This window comes from Lineus longissimus, chromosome 1 (genome assembly GCF_910592395.1).
Source record: "Lineus longissimus chromosome 1, tnLinLong1.2, whole genome shotgun sequence".
NCBI classification, from domain to species: domain Eukaryota; kingdom Metazoa; phylum Nemertea; class Pilidiophora; order Heteronemertea; family Lineidae; genus Lineus; species Lineus longissimus.
Genome location: NC_088308.1, coordinates 28,231,426 through 28,254,768, shown reverse-complemented (window position 1 = coordinate 28,254,768; position 23,343 = coordinate 28,231,426). Strand labels below are relative to the sequence as shown.

Sequence of the window (23,343 nt, the reverse complement as noted above, 5' to 3'; positions counted from 1 at the left end):
TATTATTGATTAACTTTCACTCACTGTTCAACTTGGAGGCTGCTCTGTGGCATATATTATGATAACTTGTTTTTTGAGAACCATGTCTACCCTGTGTGCGAAAACCTGAGGAGCACCTCGACCAAAACACAAATAGAGCCACCTACAGGTGTCACTGGAGTCATTATCATTGGACACCTGTTGACATCTAGAAATAAGTGATCACGATGTGTTTGCATCCACCTGTATAAGACACTCATCCAAAATAGGCCTCAATAGCCTTGAATGGGCTATTAGCATGAGGTCAAGTCAACATCACAATTCTAATTCTTAGGAATGATGAACCTGGCCATGATAGTCATGACCCAAGTCACATGTGGTTCCTGCCTCACTGAAATGCTATCTTATGGAATTTGCCACAGTTCCTGCTTGTTTCAGTGAATATTTCATTGTTGTTTTACTCATCTCATGTGCTTACCATCTAACCAATCTAACCACATTTTGTGTCAGCAAGGAAGGGCAGGTCATGGACTCTCTGGTTTTGGCACCCCATTCTTCTCAAAAATATGTAAAAATAGTTGAAGAAAACGTGACAGATATTGATTGGCGTAAGCTGTAAATCTGCTTACTTTTATACCAAGTGTTGATTGGTTTGCTTTGTCCACTTCTCCTCAAACCAACCCCGGCCTGCCCTTTTCCTCCAACATTACAGTACTAATCACATTTGTATCTGATTTCAGCATGTTCCTCAGATAACAAACCAAAATTCATTCAACTTTTTGTTATGTCACTAATTAATGGCAATGCTATAGCTAGAAACAACCTGATCAATTTTAACGTGAAAGTAACATTGAAAGTTGTCAATAACATTGTAATGTACCCCCCCCCCCCCCAAACCAACAAAGTGTGTAAAAGAGCTTTCTGAGAACACCCATTCTTCTTGTCAGACTTGCTGTCTGACTTCAGACCCATCTGATATCTCTGCTTTGTAATAGTTCTGTGTAAGACCCAGCTAAATCCCTCTTAAGCTTTCTGTCACTTTTTGTGGACGACGGTGCATGCAACCCTCACGAGATTGCTGACTAACTTTTACATCTTGTGCAATAATGAATATGTGTATCATTTGATGTAAACTAAGGGATTCACTCTACAATCTGATGGTAGTAGAGTATTGCTAATCCTTTGAATGGGTTTCAACACATGTATCAAAAGATGGGGAAAGATGAAACATGTTACTTAACACCAGGTCCAAAAGCCAAGGTACAACCTACTCCCAAAATCCATGCTTCTTGTTCACTATCCTTTTGAGAGATTTGTTGTCTTGTATTTCAGAAAAGCCGCAAGGACGTCAGCAATTTCGACCGTGAATTCACTCAAGAAGCCCCCAAGCTGACCCCAACTGACAAACTCTTCATCATGAACCTTGATCAAACCGAATTCTCCGGCTTTTCATTCGTCAACCCGGAGTTTGTCATAAGTGTCTGAATATGACACCAGTTGGCACCACCACGTGCCGTTATCATACTCCAAGTGCCATGAGAGTGAGGAACTTTTCACGTTCCACAACGCCATCCAAGGGCAAGATTTTGACTGGGAACTGCACGCTAATAACAACTACTGTTTGCACGCATTGTTGAGTGAGAGACTGTGTACCAGACGTTGAATGGTGAAGGAGGGTGGACTTTTCAAAAAAGCTGTGGAGAGGCAGAGACTGGTTATGAAGAAGATGGGTCACAGGTTATGCACAGCTGAAGTAGAATTTGCGTTATCGATGTTTGGAAGTTGTTTTTCCAAGGTTTTGCTGATGTTACGGTACGGTACAAGCCTGAACGCCTGAACTGTGAAAAATCACAGACGTCCTTATATTTTGTTTACTGCTGGTTTATGGAACCCTTATTTAGCTGAATGGATGAAAACAAACTATATGGGCTTATGATTCATTACTTTACTACTTGTAGGTCTTAACTGCCTGAAGACCTCACCTATCATTTCGTCTTCCACTGTTTGTGATAGTCACTATTCCAGTCTTACAATGTTACTGAAGAATGAGACTAGTTTGTAAAGCAGTAAGATTATCTTCCATATCTTCCTTGATGACTTTTTGTTTCTGTTTCCATGAAATTGGCAAGATAATGTGCTTCTTAGAACCATTACAAAAATAATTCTTCTGCACAATGATCTGTTTGGCCTGCTGTATCTCTTCAGCAAGACAGGTCGTTGTTAGTGAACTGTGCCATTGAAATATTTGCCTCTGTGGGGCTTTTCCCAGCAAGATGAGGGTTCTGTCAACCAGCTCAGGAGAGAATAAGGATGTGGTCATTTTTGAGAGTAGCATGTCGACCATTACAATGTCATGTAGACCATATGTCAGAGCTTGATCCACATGTATATCTTGTGTACATACAGTATGTCACATGCACATGTGTCACGTGTACATGTGTCACGTGTACATGTGTCACATGCACATGTGTCACGTGTACATGTCTTAAGTGTTCACAGTCATGTTAATTGTACATACATTGCCATGGACCAACTCTGACTTGAGTTGTAGGTCCTCTGGTTCTCATTAACAACTCATACATACGAACAGCATCTCATTCTTTTACTTCAATTAGGTGTAATTTTGAACAAATTTCAATGTTATATGTGATGTATATATCGATCTCTCTCAGTAGTTGTGAAGCTGTGCAGTCGTAATGGAGGTGTTCATATAGAAAGTTCACTGCCCTTGATGTTGCTTGGGCAAAACTCAAATAGTCTACCCTTCTTCTAAGTTGTACTAGACAGCACTGTATTATTATAAAGAATACCCCGATTGGGTGACTCTGCCAAATTTGATGTGAAAAGCAAAAATGATGGTATTACTACTTAGATTTGCATATCCACTGCCTGTGTTGAAACCATTCTCACCGTATCATCTCCTATCAAATATGTTGACGTGCTTCAAACTATGTGATTGGTTAACTTGGATAATTCTAGGAGATTAATTAAGTATCATTGATGCATTCAGTGCTATGTATAACACTTGCATTTTGTCTTGATGCAAGGCCTGTGCAACTCTCTCCTCTCATTCCAGGATTTCCAAACGCAGGATTTAGCGTTAGTTTTGGTTATGTTATGAAACAAAAGTGTCAAATTCTGTATCCCCTGACTTGCTAATGAGAAATGAACTGATCAGGAGGTCCTATTGTTGGGTTAGTTCCTGTCAATATTGTTTTCGCAAGTGGATGAATGTGTCTTCTTTGCAAACATGCAATAATTGAACTGGGCAGATGTGGTACCTTGAACTGTGATTGAAAATGTTCATGACATTTGTTGAATTTGATCATATCTTATGAAATTGCTTCAGGCTTAACAAGGTGTGTTCCTCCTGCATGTGTCAGCAGACCGAAGCCATTGTCATCATCATACCTAAATCATAGATCATCCTCATGCGTCATTCTGATCACCGTCACCGTCACCGTCATCATCATCATCACCATCATCACCAGTGCTACTGCTGCAGTCTCCATTCCTAATTACCGTCATGACATCATATCAGTAGTTCTGATCATATTTCACAAAAGAAACTCGCATAATGTTAGTCATTGGGCACAGGCAAGACATATCTTAGCTTCATCATCGTCATCATCATCGTCATCGTCATCATTTTCATCCCATCACCATCTTTGCCACCATCCACACCATCACCATCATCACATCATCATAAGTGCCTGTAACAACTACATTCACTTCATACGCAACCCATTGTCATATTACATGGAACCTGTCCTATTTTCCTGCAGTTCAGGTCAATCACATCTGCCAATTTCAATTATCTTGATATATTTAGCCAGGCTTTCTTGCTCTTCCTAGGCCTAAGCAAGTTGGGCAAAAGCCTTCTGCTGATTCCGTTGTGTTACTTAGGTTATACATTTAGTTGCTGTTATTTATTGGCTTTCATTCTTTTATCTTGTTTTCTCGCTTTGATTGTTTTTAAATCAGACAATTTGAGAATCTAAACTGCAGAATGAGCCTCAATGCCCATTGCTAGTGCTGCGTAACTGATCAACAGTTATCGTGAGAGTGTTTTGTACTTGGCCTCAGTTCTGGCTTCTTGCCCTTGACATTTCTGTTAATCCTTCACAGTTGGTCTTTCATTGTTATTGTTTTGCAGTTGTTGATATCTTCCTACACACCAATCAGATCTCTCCATGAAACTCGGGCAGCAACTGAAGAGTTTGCTCATGAAATATTAATGGAACGTCATGATGAATCTTTTTGAAGAATATTTCAGTCGCAGATTGGGAACTATTACAGCCATGTTAGCGACTAATGCCCTTGTAAACCACTGCATATAAAGCATGTACTGTTGTGAAAACAGCACCATGCCATTGCAGGGAGTTCCTTGTGATTCAAACTTTCCTGTCAGTCTGCCCATTTTGTGATCAAACTCTTCAACCATCTAGTATTGTTTCTCTAACTTACACATGTGTTGTGTTTATTATTAAACTTCGTTTGTGTTAGCTATGAGTTCATTATCTTCCAAAGGCACAATCAGGGAATTCACTCAGCACCAACTCTCACTGCATTCTTATGCCTAACTTGGAATTGTTGATGTTAATATTTGGTTATCTGGTTCCTCCCGAAAGGTTCTTATTTATTGCCTCTAAATGGTCGAGCTATTTCATGATAATTTGCCTGTTCGCATGAATTTGCAAGCATATTGGCTGTATCTAGATTCTTAATCGGAACTGATAAATACTTTTAATGGTGATGGTAAGATAACATCAAGACAAGGCCTGAAATAATGCTATTTCTCCTATTGAATGACCAACTAGAATACACTGGTGGTCAGTGTTAGTTGTTCACCCCTAGCAGAAAGACTAGACTAGCTACTCTTGCTTTATAACTTGCAATATGATCCCAGCTTAGTCTTACAAGATGTAACAGAAGACAGTATATTGTTTATCATGACACATCATGCTCAGGGACCCCATGCTCAGGTTTGGCTGTGGTGGTCATGAAAGCAGAGAATCCCTATTAGAACCTCATGCTCTCTAGCAGCTGACATGATTTCTCTGCTGCCTCAAGTCCAATATGGATCCTGTGCTCCAAAGTGGATGACAAAATGTGGTTGACTGTCATATTTCTAAATTTGAGATGCTATTGAGATCTGTGCCAGTCAACAGAAAGTCTTCGCTTGGAATTCTATTCTAAAACACCTTGATAACAATAAACCACCGTTTACAGTGAATAATACACTACGCATCACTGTGCCTCATTTTGACGGCAGAGGTTATGGTATTTAGTCGGCCATAACCGCTCGGGTTGGTGCAAAATATGAAAGCGGTAAAAATCACATTTCGATGAATAGTGTTGTATAAGAAGAGTTGACACGTCACTGTGGGTATAGGTTGTATCACCTAACACGGCTTGGGTGGAACTGTCATTGTGCCCATACTACCAATATCTCCAGTTTGGTATCGATTCATTTGACCCAAATGCCACAGTCGAATCCCTGTGTGTGGGCCACCTGAAAGGCAACCATCACTCATTTTTATATTTTTTGAACAATTAAACTCATATTGAGGTTGCCAATGTATATCTTGATCAAACGCTATATTTCTTAACTCTAGTCATAAATGTGGTGATGTGAATACAAAGTATACATAAATATTATATATATATATATATATAAAGTCATTAATTGATATATAGTAATTGATGTATATTGTTGATAAGAAATCTATCATTTGCTAGAAAATATAGGTTAGGATTCCGTCTCTAGGACATATTTTTTGCTCCTACTCAAGTGTAGTTATGGGATGTACACGTGCTGGTATGTGCTTTTGGAACTGTAACAGCAACACTGGGTAACTGTTTAATCAAAGACTCAAGTTGTCATAGAATATGTCCCCTCGCGGGGTTTTCTTCAAATCAAGTCATGTGTATTTATTGTAAACATTCTTAAAGGCCAGGTCATTTTTGAGTTTTTCAATAACAGTCACCAAACATAAAGTTATCAGTGGTGTTGTTTACTCTTATATGAAAACTGTCTTCATGCCAAGTTTCATCTGTCTGGCTTGCCTAATTATCTGGCGCCATGTTGATTCCTGAATATTGAAAACAAATGGACCTGGCCTTTAATTGGCCGAAGCAGTGAATGGTGATCAGTATTGGGTCTGTATGGACAACCATTGCTTTTCAAGATTTTCCTAGCGTTGAGCGAGCGCCATAACTTTCCCCTTGTCTTCTATACTTAGATTGTGGGCCGCTTTGGGTTTCAGTTCACCCTAGAGCCAGACATGTGGGTAAAACGTGTCCCGTCATTCGGTTGAACTTGAAATACTAATCCTCTTTACTGACAAAACATTAACGAATTTTCAGACACAAAAAGAGAAAGTCAGCGAAATGTGTTGATGTTTCTTCTGGTTAATTATGATAGCAGATATACAGCAGTTAGTGAGCCTTGTCTCATACACTTGTTAGAAAACTACAAAGGTTGCATTACTTTGTTCAGACACAGGAACCTGGAAAAGTAGATCATGTTCTGGGAGGCACTTTTCAAGATGACCACTATGTAAGAAATAGTGCTGCTGCCCAGGTAGTTTAGATATGATTGTGACATACACATTGCCCCTATGTGTGTGTGTGTGTCCACTTCTCATGAAACATGGATGTACAGTGTACTTTCTTCACTGTTTTGCCTGGACAGCTCTATATAGAAGCATTGCTTTTGAAATACTAATTCATGAATATTTTGTTGGCACTTTGCAGCTTAAGCCTTATTCTCTGACTTCACAGCTATCCTCGCCTATAGACCTGCTTCCATTGCAGCATACACATTCAAATTTTTCTGTTAAAACTGCCTCATTACTGCCTCATTCCTGCCTCCCTAAAAATGACCGGCAAATATCCCGTTCTCTTTGGAGAATCTGTCCATTGAGCCCATTGAGGCAGATGTCTTAACAACTGAACCCATTCGTAGTGCTCGTATGAGATGTTAAAACATTTTCCAATGAACCCTGTCAAGCGTGTATTGACTTAATGACTTTCATTCAAGGGATATTTGTAAACTGTTCAATGAAGGCGTATTGTATGAATGAATACATTATATATATTGCATAAAAGTGCTATGTTGATCTTCTCAACCATGTTAAATAAACATCCAATTAAAAATTGACCTCGTGAGTTGTTTTGTTGATATCTTATTGTTCAAGATGCTGAGCTACTAGCTAGCCTCTGCCTCAAGTTGTCTTTTCCTAAACTTGCTAATATTCCACTAACATTTCCTGTTGTTCCCAACTACTTGCTCTCCCTAAAGTCATTGTAGAGATAGGACTTTGAAGGAAAAGAGTGTCTCATAAGCTGGCTGGCCTTTTCATTAGGGGTAACACTATATTAAACAAACTTTACTTTTGTGACTCGACACTCTGCTCTCAACTCGATATTTATTTACATGATGTGTTCCTACTATACATCTACATTGGTGCTATCTGACAACAGCATCAAACTCCCTGGCTCTGAAACTCCTGGCTTTCAACCTGCCCCTATGGCTGACAACAGCATCAAGCTCCCTGGCTCTGAAACTCCTGGCTTTCAACCTGCCCCCTGGCTGACAACAGCATCAAGCTCCCTGGCTCTGAAACTCCTGGCTTTCAACCTGCCCCTATGGCTGACAACAGCATCAAGCTCCCTGGCTCTGAAACTCCTGGCTTTCAATCTGCCCCCTGGCTGACAACAGCATCAAGCTCCCTGGCTCTGAAACTCCTGGCTTTCAACCTGCCCCCATGGCTGACAACAACATCAAACTCCCTGGCTCTGAAACTCCTGGCTTTCAATCTGCCCCCTGGCTGACAACAGCATCAAGCTCCCTGGCTCTGAAACTCTCCTGGCTTTCAACCTGTCCCCTGTCCTGACTTGGTGCTCCAGCATCATTTTCTCTTTCTTGCATTGATAAAGAAAGCGATGAAATCTTTCTCTTGACACCTGTGTACCATGCGGACACCGGGATGTAAATGACTAGGAGCGTGAACGCCATCACGCCAAACGCCACGTAGTAGATGTAGTCAAAGCGTTTGATAGTTCGATAATCTAAAAGAGAAAGAGAGAGCAGGCATGAAACCAGCTGAGAGCACAAAATTGGCAACGAAAGCCTGAAATTTGCCGAAACTGGCGCAAGAGACACTTTTCTTGCAATGACCACTTCCAACATCGGAGGCCTTCATGGGGCTCGCCAATTCACCACCTCCATTGATCCCATCTCATGACGGACCTAAGAGGTGGTCATTCAGCAAATATGAAGCCTTCATAGGCTTGCCAGCTTACTGTACATCTAGGCTAGTGTTTGGTAAGGGATCTCCGGTCATTTCACTCACCAATGAGGGTAAAAACGATTCCGAGTGCAGTGAAAAAAATGAAGGAAAGAGATGCGCCAAGACCGCATAGAAACGTCGCCAAACCAGGACCGCTTTCAAAGACACCGATCTCTAATACTGAAATGAAACGATATCTTGGTATTAACATTTCTGGAGCACTGCCTTCCTCTCTCTATGGAGGTAATCAGAATCCCTTCAAGGACATGAAGGACTAGGAGTTTCACATCACAGATTACTTAGCTGCACTGTAACTTGTTTCTTTCTTGGATTGGAAGAGAACCATTACATTCACTCTCAGTGATAAGTTAATCGTCATTCTGTAATTCAATGTCTCCAGCGATGTTGTAACTTCGATCGAACGTTTCCTTCACTGCGCTTGGCAAACTTTCTTTGAATTTGATTTTGAGTTTTAGGAGGGAGAAGTACATTGGACACAGGGCTTCTTTAAAACCCGACAATACGTAGGCATCACATCCACAGCGACAACGATTGGCCTTTGTTCCTGTGATTGAGAATGAGACGTAACGGACGTGATCCCCTGTGATCGGTTCTGCCGAATTTGCCGACACTGTACCGATCACACTGGCAGCTTATTAGGGAACATCAGGTCACAAATACCTACCAGAAGTTAGAGTTAGAGTTGCTCCTACCCCATATATGATAAACTCGGGCAACATCCAATATATTGAGACGTTCTCGGGGCCTTCCACCAATTGTCCCGTCGATACGATTCCTGTCAGCAGGCAGGAGAATGCCGCGAATATTGAACCGAAACCTGTTAAGGACGAAAACATCCTGAGGAAATCGTGGTTTGCAGGGCTGGAGAAGCGAACATTAACTACTGATTGCCTCAGGATGGGACGAAAAGGGCATGTAAAATGTATCTGTTGCAATTTTTCTGGTAAATTCTGTAACAAACTATAATAGCGCTATACATGGGACCAACAGATTTCTGCCGTTTCTCATATCGTATTTTGTTCACAGGCAGTTAGAATATTTGTTTCTCAAACCTGGTATTGGTACTGAGTTAAACAAAATACACACCGAAGACGATTCCGGATTGATTACGCGTAGGCCGACTGTTTCGTTAATTCCAGTAAATCATGATAATCCTGAACTCACCCAGTTTCTTCAACGTGTTATCATTGATAGCTATTCGCAAGTTCTGGCTGCATCGCGTGAACGCCTCCAGTAAAAGCAAGAGGACGAAGATTACAAAGCCGCCGAGATTATCGATATATCCCACAATCTGCCTGGTAATTTTGGAATCGTACAGTTTGGAGGATAAATATCCTGCGTAGTTTATCTGGAATATTAAGGAAGAAATTGTTCAGAATATCTCCTGAAGACCGATAAAATAGTCAATGCGAACCCTCTGTTCTTCGCATCGGACCCCGGTTTCATTGTTGATATTGTCAGGAATATTATTCCGGTCCCTTCAGCACTAACGGCGCGCTCTGACTGCACATCCACCCTGTATCGCTTCACCCTCCTTCCCTGCAATAAATCTGCATTACCTTGCAATAATTACCTTGCAATAACCTTTTTCGAATTTTCTAGAGTAATGACACCTCGGATGTAACTCCTACACAAGTACAGATGGGAGAATTTTGGCGAGTGTCTGCAATCACTGTGATGACACTGTGATGACCCAATCGCCCCCCCCCCCGCCCGCCCCCGCCGTAGGAGGGAGGGGGGGTAGGCAGGCTAAGCCATAGATGCAAGGAGCGCGCAATTTGAAAACCGTGCGTTAAATAGGTTTTAACGAAACCAAATGCTGTTTGACGGGAATTCATCCCCGTTCAACGGTAAAGAATTAGCGTTGACTGGAAATTGGGCAATCGTGACCGCAATGGACCGCCATATATGCGGAGGCGATAGCGCTGGAAGTTCAGTGTGAGGTCGACTCACCAGATAGTATATGATAGCAGCAACTGCTCCGCAGGACAACAAGGCGACCAATAGGACCCCTTTCTTTAGATGAAATCTATCCATCGCTCGTTTCTCCTGGATCTCGCGCAGCCGTACTGGATTACCCCAGGGGTCGTACGCCTCGTCGAACCGTCTCCTTTGGCAGAAACATGGCACGTGTGCCCGCAGAATCCGCATGAATTCTTTGAACCGACGACGCCCTGAAAGAAGCAGGTTTTATGTGTCTGACGGATAGTGTCCTTGGCTGGGTTGTTCAAAATCACGTTACCTTTACCGGCGCCGAAAATTCTAATGGGATTAACTGCAAGAGATAACGTCCATAAGGATGCTTAACGTAACCGCTAAGGATAACGTGACTTTTGTGCTTTTGAACAACCGAGCACAGTACTCTAACAATGCCAGAAGTCTCACCTAAAAGCCGGTGACGAAAGTCAGGAGCCGGGTGATAGTTACAGTTACACGAGCTCGCCAATTGGTGTCGAGATATATGCGTATGAAAACAGGATGTCATGTATAGTCCAATGCGTACAAAACAGAATGTATGAGGGCATGTCAGTAAGATATCAGTATAGGCCTATTACATTTACTAAAGCATTGATATATGTACATGTAGATGTACATATATCAATGCAATGCTAAACATTGATATATGTACATGTAGATGTTGGCTTACCTGCATCAGTTGAGATTGTGTTGTATTTCCTAATGGCGACCAAGAAAACAACAACAGACAAGACGTCACAGACGACAGATGTCAGTCCGGGAAAACCTTCGGTGATGTTTAGCTTGTTAATTCCAGCGGCAGTTAGCACTCCGAGAGCTACTGTCAACAACAACCTGAAAAATTGGCAGAATCCTGAGCGGGAGCCGGGAATTGAGCTGGGGATGTGTAAGACTTTTTGTTGTACCTTCGGCCAACCAAGTTCAGGTAGGCTTCTAAGTTGAGTATTTGGATTTTTGTCCAATTTGCTCGGGGAAATATGATCATTGGCATGACAAAAAGATATCTAATGTTCATCGTGCCTTGTCGTGTAGGATATTGGCATCTGATTTTCCTGTCTTACAAATGTTCGTGCGACTACTCTATACGGTGTCGATCTTCAGACGTTCACGCCCTCTCTATTCTACCTACCATCTAAGGTAAGAACACACAGCGTTCTTCTCCAGGTTAACTTGCTGGCTCCCGAAAGATATAAAGAGCGGGAAGAAACAGATGGCAACGACCATCAATGCTATACCAAGGATATTCACCCAGAGTAACATTTGAACCTGTCGGTATAGAGATTATTATAATGATGTGAGTCGATCTTATGAAGAAAAGAAATTCATAGTATTGCCCGGCAAAGCTGGCGAGCCTCCAATAAGAGAAGTCAAATTCTACTTTCGCACAGACTGTTTTTGCCGCTGGTACTAATCATCCTGTTCCTGAAGTGTGGAAATATACACGCTGACACACGTCATAGTCGCAGGGTACAAACAGACAACCAACAAGTTCGCTTCCAAATAGGCGATTAGGTGGTTCGATATCAGGTTTGGTATAACGTCTATTCAGAAAAGAGTCCATGTAAAAGTCACATGCTCGCTCAACGGTTGTCAGATTTGGTGTTTCTCCAAAGATGACAATGGGTGGTATGAATAAAGACTAGGAAATGCTTTTACTTAAAACTTCACGTACATTTACAATAGGCATTTCTGTACAAAATAGAAGTAAAAGCATTTACTGGTTTTTATTCATATCACCCAAGATTGTTTTCTCTGCCAGTATTAGTGTCCATGTTGTATTCGTCACTGTACAATATACATCGCGATCGCGCAGAGGAATCGGACTAAATTGAACGCAGTCACAATACAATTTACAAAAACGTATGATATTTATAATAAAACGGTTTCAATTAAAATGTTTTAATAACCACGTGAGATACATTTGCGTGACTGCGTTACCTAATAGTCTTATAATAATGAAATGGTCAAGTGAAGGCCGCTCGGAAGCAATGGCAGGGACGGAATGACGTCTTCGATAAATAGAGTTCCGGCCCTGCGCGAGGAGGATAACAACAAAGTCTACTTACCAATTTCTCCGGCAGATGACCTTGCATACGATACACTACCATTCGGGACCCAAAACTCAATAACGAACCCAGAAGTTTGACTAGGAGGGCCAGGATGAACGCCTTCTGTCGGGGGAGCACTGTGTCTGAGATGAGGCCAGCCATGATGGGAAGTGTGTATATTATGGCTAGAAAGAGGAAGGGCCGTGTAATAGGATCAACATCCCCAAAAGAGTAACAGACGACTGATAGAGGAGGTCCCTTAGAGTCAAGTACCTTCAGGCAATGAAAACAAAATCACCATTTCACACAATGATATTGGCGAAAAGGTTATAGTTAGTAGCCTAAATATCCTATAGTATACTCACCGCCGAATATAGCTTTGACTATATTATGTTCTTGTTCAGTCAGATTATAGATAACACCGTCTTTGCCTGATAGAATCTCACCGAAATCTCTTGTCATTACAATTTGGAAGAAGGCGATGAGAAGAAGGCAGAGAACGCCCCAGCGACTGAACTGGGTGGAGTCGGGACATCCTCCACAGAAAAGCCCGGGGACGGGCAACACTGAGGACGGACTCGGCGAGCTTCCTTCTTCGCCAGATGTTGACAACCCTGCGTCAGCATTGCCGCTTGGGTCCTCGCCGGGAACCCGAGGATTTACCGCGCTAGGGTTGTCTGCGTCCGTTGGGGACGCATCGTCTACTGGGCTGCGCGGATTCCCCGGGGGGTTATTTACATCGTTCGTCTGTGAGGCACTGCTGTCTGGCCTCCTGTGGAGCAAGGGCCGTCTTTCTTCGTCTTTCATCTGAAATAATCAAAAGCTAAATATATAAGTCCATGTTAGTGCTGACTGTAGCCTTCTGGTGAGACAATGCACAACACAAGGCCAGAAGTAGGAAGGGGAAAATTCATACCTTAACTGTCTACTGGCAGTTCGTTAACTGACGAGAGGTATTCGTATCCCGTGAAGTCACCCGATTCGATATGATCGCTTCTTGTAAGAAATGAGGCCACATGTTTCGTACTCTACTCGTGGACTTACGAGGTCAGTATTGCGCTCATAAAGTCCAGCCTTTTCTACAGTCGCTTGACAACAATACGATGAGTTTGATGGCAAAGCTGTCTATCAATTCAATATCAATGACAGGCCAAGTTCATATATTTAAATTAAATTATGACGCCCCCATCGCTAGAAAAGGCTGAATATCACTAAATGCGAAACGGACCTCATAAGTTCGCCGATAGAGTAACACATACTCTGATCTTTAGAAAAAGGCTATCATTATTCTATTCATAATCATGTACGTGCATGCCCTTCTTCCTGGTTCCTACGTCATGACTGCGCAGTCAGGCTATCAGCCTTTTAGCTGGGGCCAACCATGCGAGAAACTAGAGCAGAACGTGACCTATACCAGGTTGCCTATATATGAACTGGACCGTATATCATCTCTAACAAAATTGTTCGTTGCTCTCATTTAAGCTTCCGGCTAGCTTTTGAGTGATCTGATCTGGTGAATGTCAAAGCCGATGCAGAAATAGAATATTTCGGGTTCTTGGTGATGTCATTTGCCCAGCAACCCGCCTTCGTCGTGGACGACAGCGCCATGATTACCTTTTGATATTCAAATGTGAGGCAAAACGCATGGCTTGCGTAACATGTATACGCGCGCAGGTGGCTCATCCTTTACATCCTGAGATCACGCCTTTTTTACTCCTCTTAGTCCAGCTGCTAAGCTTAGAATCGTGCATTTTAATGGGGAAAGCATGAAATTTGGTAGGATGGAAGAACAGCCCCTAGAGGTAATTTATCGATTAAGACCCTAATTTTTTACGCCCCCTGGCGGTCGCCATCTTGGAATCCAATATGGCCGCCATTTTTGGCCCGTTTCCTGCAATATCTCGGAATCTATTGCACGTACGGGTATGATTTTGACGGCCTACCCGAGGTTTTCAGGTATGACGAATTCAACGGAACCAATGGAAATGCCGTAATATGGCCGCCATACTGGATTCCAAGATGGCCGCCACCATGAGGGCCTATAATTATTTGTCACCCAATATATACATACTGGTTATCGATGGAGACATTAAATTTGGCATATAGGTGACTGGACCCCTAAGGATCACTAATCGATTAAGACCCCAACGTGAAACGCCCCCTAGTGGCAGCCATCTTGAATTTCAAAATGGCCACCATATTTTGGGCTTTCTCCCTGAATATCTCTGACACTATTGCAGGTAGAGGTATAATTTCATGTCTTGCCCTTGGTTTTCAGGTATGACGAATCGAATGGAACCAACGAAAATTTCATAAAATGGCCACCATATTGGATTTCAAGATGGCCGCCATGATTTGCGTTTTTCTTGAATATCTCAAATACTATGGGCGATACAGACTTGATTTTTGTGGCATACCCTAGGTTTTTGGGTGTGACGAATCCAGTGGACCCACTGAAAAGTCTGTAAACTGTCCGTCATCTTGAATTTCAAGATGGCCGCCATGATTTTCGTTTTTCTTGAATATCTCAAATACTATGGGTGATATAGACTTGATTTTTGTGGCATATCCTAGGTTTTTGGGTGTGACGAATCCAGTGGACCCACTGAAAATTCCGTACAATGTCCGCCATCTTGGATTTCCAGATGGCCGCCATAATTACGTTTTTTTTTAATGTCTCTAATACTATGGCAGATACAGGCTTTATTTTTGTAGCATACCCCAGGTTTTCGGGTATGATGAATCCAATGGACCCATCGAAAATTTCGTAAAATGTCCGCCATCTTGGATTTCAAGATGGCCGCCATGGCGGGTTCATCGAATCAAACTATTTATACGGTTGGTTCAGAGAGGGTGACACTGTTTTCATTTTACATAATCCCCCAGAAAGTTCCGATAGTTGGTCAGTAACTAACAATCAGAAACTAATAATCAGAACATATCGACATGACCATGCGTTGGAACGTTCACTGTAATCATAATTGATTTTTTCTAACATGAGGGATACATCTAGCTCCTGCAGCGGGTACTTTGGATATTTCACAACGCTTCTGCCCAGTTAGAATTATTCGTTTTCATATCTAGATTGCGTGACCGACGATCTCACCTATAAGAATGGCTCAACCTGGCATCCAGTGGTTGAAGGTGTGGGCAAGCTACCGTGCGTCACCTGCTCGTGTCTGGTAAGTTTTGATGTCCTCCAATGATGAAGGAGGTTGCTAGACAGGTCTGTCCTGCTAAATACCTGTTCACGGTGCACCATTTTGACCAACGATCGAAATGACGGACCGATGATGAAAATCTGCAACGTTTTGCCAACTGAACTTCTAACATTCATAGAAAATACCCTTCTCATCACGGTGAGAAACAATCAAGTGTTCTTGATTCTCCTTGAAGACTTTGATAACCTTTAATAGAGCTAGGAAGATACGTCATTTTCTTGATAGGATCATTACTAAGTCCATGTCATCATTTCCAGAATGGAGAGATTTCTTGCAAGAAGATAACGTGTCCCTCGGACACCTGTCTCGGATGTGACAATCCGGATCAACTGCAGAAAGAAACATGCTACAAGACATGTCTTACAGGTGGGTACAATCATGTAAAAGTAACAATCCACCGGTGTCCACGCATTGTCACAATCAGTGTCACATTCAGTGTCACATTCGGACGAGAATTCGTCCACTTCCATCCATTCGATGTTACAGCCAGTGTTTTGAACAGAGGTAGTTGGCTCTGGATCAGGACTTCAGCCGCCTGTGCGTACCATATTTTGACATGTACTATAGACGAGCATATATAACCTCTTGCTATCGACATTTAGAAGTTCAGCGAAGATGAGAACCAGCATCTCGTTCAAGAAGAGAGACCGATAGCCTGCCATCTTTATTACAGCTTCCAATGCGACAACGTTCAGCGGCCGCGCTGAGAATGATCCCAGCATCTTGGTGCCGACGGACTCGAGCAAGCGGCCAATCGGGACCAACAACCGCATCCTCCCCGGGACTCCTTCACCAACGACCCCGGGCAAGGCCTGCCTGCCAAAGGGCACAGATACATTCCTCCATCAGTGGCAGAATAAGACGTCTGTGGTAATCGTATTTGAGTTCAAGATTACGGCGACGGTGTTTAGATTTGATGTCATCAGAAGCAAGTTTTGGATCCTAAATTTACTTTTTCAATTTTCATGCATGGTCTCTGCCAGACGGAGACTGCATGCGTCTCTGGTTCGCACTTGAAGCAAAGTACACTACATGTACAATGCACATGTGCAGCACAAAGGACAAAACGCTAATGATCTGCTCTTTCACACTATTTTGAGAATTAATGAGTGAATGGAGGAGACTGGTGAAAGAGTCTACCGAATATTGGGGACAAATAGAGACTACAGTGGCCCTGTGGGAGGGTTTACAGGATGTAATCAGCTGGTTTGTCACTGTCACTAGTGGCGCTGGTTGTGACAGTTAGGAGCATTTGAGAAGGCGGGCTAGATTTGTGTACATTCCCTCCTGCGGTGTCGCAGAAAAAGAACCCAACACGCCACAGGGGCGCTGCTGTTGCCCATTGGTTTTTGAAAGGCGTTATCACCCGGGTAAGACGTACCAAACTTTGTCCTGGCTCAGGAATAGACCCTTCTGACGGTAGTACAAAGAACAACACTGATTGTGAAACTATCATTCTTTATTTGATATGTTTAGGACAAATTTAGATATTCAACGTCCTGATACATTGGTCAAATATCATTAAAAGGTTTTACAAAAAGATATTCTGACAACAATCTGTACGTGGGCACCACATGTGGGAACAGGTGGCGCTACAGTTAGGTAGGATTTCTATTCCAGTGGAGTAGTAGGAAACGTCCCTCTGGCAACAAGTCCTTCCCTGTTGGTTGGTGTACATCAACACCTACGAGATTAATGCGCATAATATATTCATCAGTCCCCAGAACATTATATCTTAGGGTATTAAAAACTGTTACATGTACACTCATGCATCCTGGATTGTCCCTACTCTTTTGCGAAAACTCCCTACGGAATACTCTTTCCTTGTTCATTCCTGTTACATCTATACATCCTGATTTATAAGCACTCTAGGTCCAGAGTTACTGTTCGTCACCATGGAGGACTAGTCACGATGCCGGTAGAAGTAGGACAGGTGGCTTGTATACATCGATGGGAGGATGCCGGGTTCAGCCGCGGGAAGGGAGTCGGTCCATCCCTCTGAAGATGAGAGAAAATATATTGATATAAGGGTTATGAAGTGTTAGTTCAAAACTTATTCTAGCGCAACTGGGAGCAGACTTGCAGCTTTGGGAGAATAGAAACAATTATTCAATCGTCATTTGTATTTGGTATGCCCCAACGATCAGTCTCCCCATCTAATATGTGAATTTCTTCTGCAGTACGTTATTTGCGTGGCCCAATGATAGTACACGGATTGCATTTATTAGCCTGATGAGTCTATCGAACAGACCATCACTAGACACCCGTGTTTCTCATCTGGCTAGCTGTTTCTTTTGCTTGCACGGCGAAATACCATTAACTGCATCAGGGGGACTTTTTCTCATTCTAGCAGAAATTGTTTTCTATGTCCGGATTCTACCTATTCCTACCGGTTTGAGCTGCAGGCCTAGGACTGCTAGGCACTGCAACTGGACTGCTGGGCACTGCCACGGAAGACTGACAACCAATCGTCCACCATCTCGTGTATCGGACTCATCCTTGGGCTAAGCCTCTGAAATTATGAGATAGATGAAGGTTAAGGTGGGTTTCAGGGTCATGTTTATAAAAATCAAGATTTCCTTACCATACTTTCCAACAAGGCCAAAATTTCAGTTAGCCAATCACAATCCAAGTTTGAATAGAATTACCGAATCTACTTCCTTGGTAATAACATGCTGACCGCTTTTGGTCATGCCTCCTTACCTTTAAATCACAAGAGGCGCTCTATGCTTGCAAACAATAGACTAGAATCATCGCCAACCGCCTCAAAGTATGTTGGATCAAACATCCCACAGGCATGGGTCACCCAGTAAAAAGTATCATCATGGTTACGTTTGATATTGTTTGAATGATTAACTCACTGTATTCAACCTGCGTTCATTTCACAGTTAATGTATTAGTTACCACTGTATGCCTTAGAGAGGGCAGAATGGTACTGTTTAGACAAGAAGTCTTTACAACAGCCACAAGTATCTCTACGAAAACATCACAGCAACACGTTCGACCCAGGGAATCTGTCAGCTGGCTGAAGAGTAGGTTGGGAATTGGGTATGATCAGTTCTCTCAAAGACACCCGAGACAGGGATTAAAATCTTGTGTTTATAAGTTACCATTGTATGCTTTAGAGGAGGCGGAATGGCACTGCTTAGACAAGAAGTCTCTTCAACAGCCTCAATGAATATTGGATCAACGGCACACAGGGCCTCCCAGAGATACCGTCAATGACGAAATATGACTGGGCCTTCTGTAAGATTAGTTTCTCCGCCAAAAACGGGACTGAAGGATTAAAATCTTGTGTTTATGGGCTAACAAATGCAAACACTTTTAATGAACCCCCTACAAGAGACGAGTGGCTCTTCGTCTCCCCGACTTTGACACCCTACTACGAACATATCAATAGATCAGCCAGCGGTCCTTGGTGTCGCCGCGTGGGTTACGTCCAGTGAAATTGTTTGCAATTGTCAAGGAACCACGATCTGACATCCATAACCAGCGTATTCCCTATTCATGCCAGTTACAGTCGGGTGCTACACCACAGTCGGGATAGTGGAGCCAAATGAATAATTGTTTAAATTTAAAGCATTTTTGAAAAATCATATGACAAGGTTTGGAGGTCAAAAGCCTTCCAGTCATGCACATAAGTCCTGCCCTACTAAACTTACCTTGGAGGGAGACTCTCAGTGCTTTGACCACAGTGAAAGCTTCCCTTTGATATGGCACCAATCACAATCCAAGTTTGAATAGAATTGCCGAATCTACTTGCCTGGCAATAACATGCTGACCGCTTTTGGTCATGCCTCCTTTCCTTTAAATCACAAGAGGCGCTATGCTTGCAAACAATAGACTAGAATGATCGCCAACCGCCTCAAAGTATGTTGGATCAAACATCCCACAGGCATGGGTCACCCAGTAAAAAGTATCATCATGGTTACATTTGATATTGTTTGAATGATTAACTCACTGTATTCAATTCAGTTGATTAATTAGTTACCACTGTATGCCTTAGAGAGGGCAGAATGGTACTGTTCAGACAAGAAGTCTTTACAACAGCCACAAGTATCTCTACGAAAACATCACAGTAACACGTTCGACCCAGGGAATCTGTCAGCTGGCTGACGAGTAGGTTGGGAATTGTGTATGATCAGCTCTCTCAAAGACACCCGAGACAGGGATTAAAATCTTGTGTTTATGAATTACCATTGTATGCCTTAGAGGGGGCGGAATGGTACTGCTTGGACAAGAAGTCTCTCCAAAAGCCTCAATGAATATTGGATCAACGGCACACAGGGCCTCCCAGAGATACCGTCAATGACGAAATATGACTGGGCCTTCTGTAAGATTAGTTTCTCCGCCAAACACGGGACTGAAGGATTAAAATCTTGTGTTTATAGGCTAACAAATGCAAACACTTTCAATGAACCCCCTACAAGAGACGAGTGGCTCTTCGTCTCCCCGACTTTGACACCCTACTACGAACATATCAATAGATCAGCCAGCGGTCCTTGGTGTCGCCGCGTGGGTTACGTCCAGTGAAATTGTTTGCAATTGTCAAGGAACCACGATCTGACATCCATAACCAGCGTATTCCCTATTCATGCCAGTTACAGTCGGGTGCTACACCACAGTCGGGATAGTGGAGCCAAATGAATGATTGTTTAAATTTAAAGCATTTTTGAAAAATCATATGACAAAGTTTGGAAGTCAAAAGCCTTCCAGTCATGCACATAAGTCCTGCCTTACTAAACTTACCTTGGAGGGAGACTCTCAGTGCTTTGACCACAGTGAAAGCTTCCCTTTGATACGACACCAATTACAATCCAAATTTGAATAGAATTACCGAATCTACTTCCTTGGCAATAACATGCTGACCGCTTTTGGTCATGCCTCCTTACCTTTAAATCACAAGAGGCGCTATGCATGCAAACAATAGACTAGAATGATCGCCAACCGCCTCAAAGTATGTTGGATCAAACATCCCACAGGCATGGGTCACCCAGTAAAAAGTACCATCATGGTTAAGTTTGATATTGTTTGAATGATTAACTCACTGTATTCAATTCAGTTGATTAATTAGTTACCACTGTATGCCTTAGAGAGGGCAGAATGGTACTGTTCAGACAAGAAGTCTTTACAACAGCCACAAGTATCTCTACGAAAACATCACAGTAACACGTTCGACCCAGGGAATCTGTCAGCTGGCTGACGAGTAGGTTGGGAATTGTGTATGATCAGCTCTCTCAAAGACACCCGAGACAGGGATTAAAATCTTGTGTTTATGAATTACCATTGTATGCCTTAGAGGGGGCTGAATGGTACTGCTTGGACAAGAAGTCTCTCCAAAAGCCTCAATGAATATTGGATCAACGGCACACAGGGCCTCCCAGAGATACCGTCAATGACGAAATATGACTGGGCCTTCTGTAAGATTAGTTTCTCCGCCAAACACGGGACTGAAGGATTAAAATCTTGTGTTTATGGGCTAACAAATGCAAACACTTTCAATGAACCCCCTACAAGAGACGAGTGGCTCTTCGTCTCCCCGACTTTGACACCCTACTACGAACATATCAATAGATCAGCCAGCGGTCCTTGGTGTCGCCGCGTGGGTTACGTCCAGTGAAATTGTTTGCAATTGTCAAGGAACCACGATCTGACATCCATAACCAGCGTATTCCCTATTCATGCCAGTTACAGTCGGGTGCTACACCACAGTCGGGATAGTGGAGCCAAATGAATAATTGTTTAAATTTAAAGCATTTTTGAAAAATCATATGACAAGGTTTGGAGGTCAAAAGCCTTCCAGTCATGCACATAAGTCCTGCCCTACTAAACTTACCTTGGAGGGAGACTCTCAGTGCTTTGACCACAGTGAAAGCTTCCCTTTGATACGGCACCAATCACAATCCAAGTTTAAATAGAATTGCCGAATCTACTTGCCTGGCAATAACATGCTGACCGCTTTTGGTCATGCCTCCTTACCTTTAAATCACAAGAGGCGCTATGCTTGCAAACAATAGACTAGAATGATCGCCAACCGCCTCAAAGTATGTTGGATCAAACATCCCACAGGCATGGGTCACCCAGTAAAAAGTATCATCATGGTTACATTTGATATTGTTTGAATGATAAACTCACTGTATTCAATCTGCGATCATTTCGCAGTTGATTAATTAGTTACCACTGTATGCCTTAGAGAGGGCAGAATGGTACTGTTCAGACAAGAAGTCTTTACAACAGCCACAAGTATCTCTTCGAAAACATCACAGTAACACGTTCGACCCAGGGAATCTGTCAGCTGACTGACGAGTAGGTTGGGAATTGTGTATGATCAGTTCTCTCAAAGACACCCGAGACAGGGATTAAAATCTTGTGTTTATAAGTTACCATTGTATGCCTTAGAGGGGGCGGAATGGTACTGCTTGGACAAGAAGTCTCTCCAACAGCCTCAATGAATATTGCACATAATGCACATAATGCACAAAAGTCCTGCCTTACCGTGAATTTGCGACTGAAATTTCTAACTGCGCAGTTCATTCTCGGCTCGACTGCATGACTTTTACAGCAATAAAAACCTGTTGAAACCAATTCAAACAATTATCGGTCATAGATACTGGGCCCTACCTTCTGCTGCAGCTCTTTTAACTTGATTTCCGAAATGTTGAAGCGAATTTCACCTTTGAAATCGGAAAAAGTTTTCCAGCGATGTTCTGCGCAGTGCACTCACACACCAACTGACTTGCGTTCAAATCAACCGAGACCGATCATGACCAAAGACAATACATTTGACGTCACACCATCCGAGCACTATTCCTCTACCCCGCGAAAGACAGGCCGGCGGCTTAGCGCCAACTTGTATTGTTATGTCATTAGACCAATTGGATGGTATTGTCAAAGGTGGGTCTTGGCTGCTGCATAACATGCACATGAACGGAGCTATATGGCCATAGAAATATATACAAGCCAGGTTTCGCAGGCCTTAGCTGCGAAGGGCAGTTTGTAAATGCATTTCATTGGCGATTTTCAAAAATTTCGCCGATTCCTCCTACAACATAGGACAAAAGATGATTTACGAGTGTCGCATTAATGAATTAGCTTAGGACTTGATGACTCCATAGATCCTTGCACTTCGTATTTCGTCAGTCGTATAGCTTGATGACTCCATAGATCCTTGCACTTCGTATTTCGTCAGTCGTATAGCTGCCGAAACCTGCATCTTGTCAAAATCACACACACTGACTTGAACTGACAATGACGTACATTGTGTATTTACCATTTCGGCCAAGGCCGTACGGTGTAGAGGAGGAAACCGTACTCATGAGAAACGTGCCCAGTCCTATTGTATTCTGACAGATTATGATATTGTTCTATCTGTGGAGGCCATTCCCGCCAAAGCGAAGAGAATCCTTCGCTCCCCGGACATTTTATTCAGGGACATTTTAAACTTCTACACCGTCACCGCAAGAAGTGTCTGTTGCACACCAGAAACAACCAACTCGGAATTCAGCTCTTGGATGTTTATTTCATTAAAGAAACTACATGAAATTTACAGCATGCATAGTCAAGGTCAAAGTGACTGACAGCCTCTATGCAAATGTAGTTGTAGATGGCGTAAGTGGAAATAGTTGAGATTGTCTGATGCAGCTCAGAACTGCCCGCTCAAAGGAATAGGTGGCTAATCAACAGCGTTCCATACTGTCAGCTGCCCAGTCACCACCTTCCACAACACAGTCATAGTTTCATCACCAAATTCTACTCATGAAACAGGATAAGAACAAATAAATTGAAGGGATAATCCGCTTA

The 23,343-nt window shown here is 42.7% G+C and overlaps 2 protein-coding genes and 1 long non-coding RNA gene across 8 annotated transcripts in view; 1 reads left to right on the top strand and 2 right to left on the bottom strand.

Annotated features, from left to right (window-relative positions):
- LOC135496007 (calcium-dependent protein kinase C-like) overlaps window positions 1–7,144 on the top strand; it is a 65,545-nt gene extending 58,401 nt beyond the window's left edge. For 4 of the 5 annotated variants that reach the window (XM_064785125.1, XM_064785122.1, XM_064785114.1 and 1 more), the window contains one exon: window positions 1,312–7,144. In XM_064785125.1, coding sequence (XP_064641195.1) covers window positions 1,312–1,464 — 153 coding nt within the window. In that variant the 3' untranslated portion in view covers window positions 1,465–7,144. The remainder of the gene's footprint in view (window positions 1–1,311) is intronic. The other variant, XM_064785104.1, reaches the window with a different exon arrangement.
- Window positions 6,365–13,393, bottom strand: LOC135496030 (uncharacterized). Of its 2 annotated transcripts, XM_064785145.1 has the most exons (11): window positions 13,239–13,393; window positions 12,688–13,129; window positions 12,341–12,507; window positions 11,404–11,540; window positions 10,945–11,108; window positions 10,251–10,471; window positions 9,462–9,645; window positions 8,962–9,114; window positions 8,340–8,456; window positions 7,790–8,055; window positions 6,365–7,731 (listed from the first exon to the last, which is right to left on the bottom strand). In XM_064785145.1, exons 2-10 carry the CDS (start codon window positions 13,127–13,129, stop codon window positions 7,799–7,801), a joined length of 1,842 nt encoding a protein of 613 aa, XP_064641215.1. In that variant the 5' UTR covers window positions 13,239–13,393; the 3' UTR covers window positions 6,365–7,731; window positions 7,790–7,798. The 2 variants fall into 2 exon arrangements, with proteins under 2 accessions (XP_064641215.1, XP_064641207.1); XM_064785137.1 differs by having other exon boundaries at window positions 6,365–8,055; window positions 13,239–13,392.
- Window positions 13,394–16,984: 3,591 nt separating this feature from the next.
- Window positions 16,985–22,401, bottom strand: LOC135482738 (uncharacterized). The gene is made up of 3 exons (XR_010446270.1): window positions 22,165–22,401; window positions 17,934–18,055; window positions 16,985–17,541 (listed from the first exon to the last, which is right to left on the bottom strand). It is a non-coding gene; the product is annotated as an uncharacterized LOC135482738 (long non-coding RNA).
- Window positions 22,402–23,343: the final 942 nt, after the last annotated feature.

Coding starts and splice junctions, on each gene's coding strand:
- LOC135496030 (XM_064785145.1), bottom strand. CDS start 13,129: ATGAAAGACGAAGAAAGACGGCCCTTGCTCCACAGGAGGCCAGACAGC. Junction 9,646..10,250: donor CTGCTATCATATACTATCTG/GTGAGTCGACCT, acceptor TTAATATTCCAG/ATAAACTACGCAGGATATTT. Junction 8,457..8,961: donor AACTCTAACTCTAACTTCTG/GTAGGTATTTGT, acceptor GTTTCATTTCAG/TATTAGAGATCGGTGTCTTT.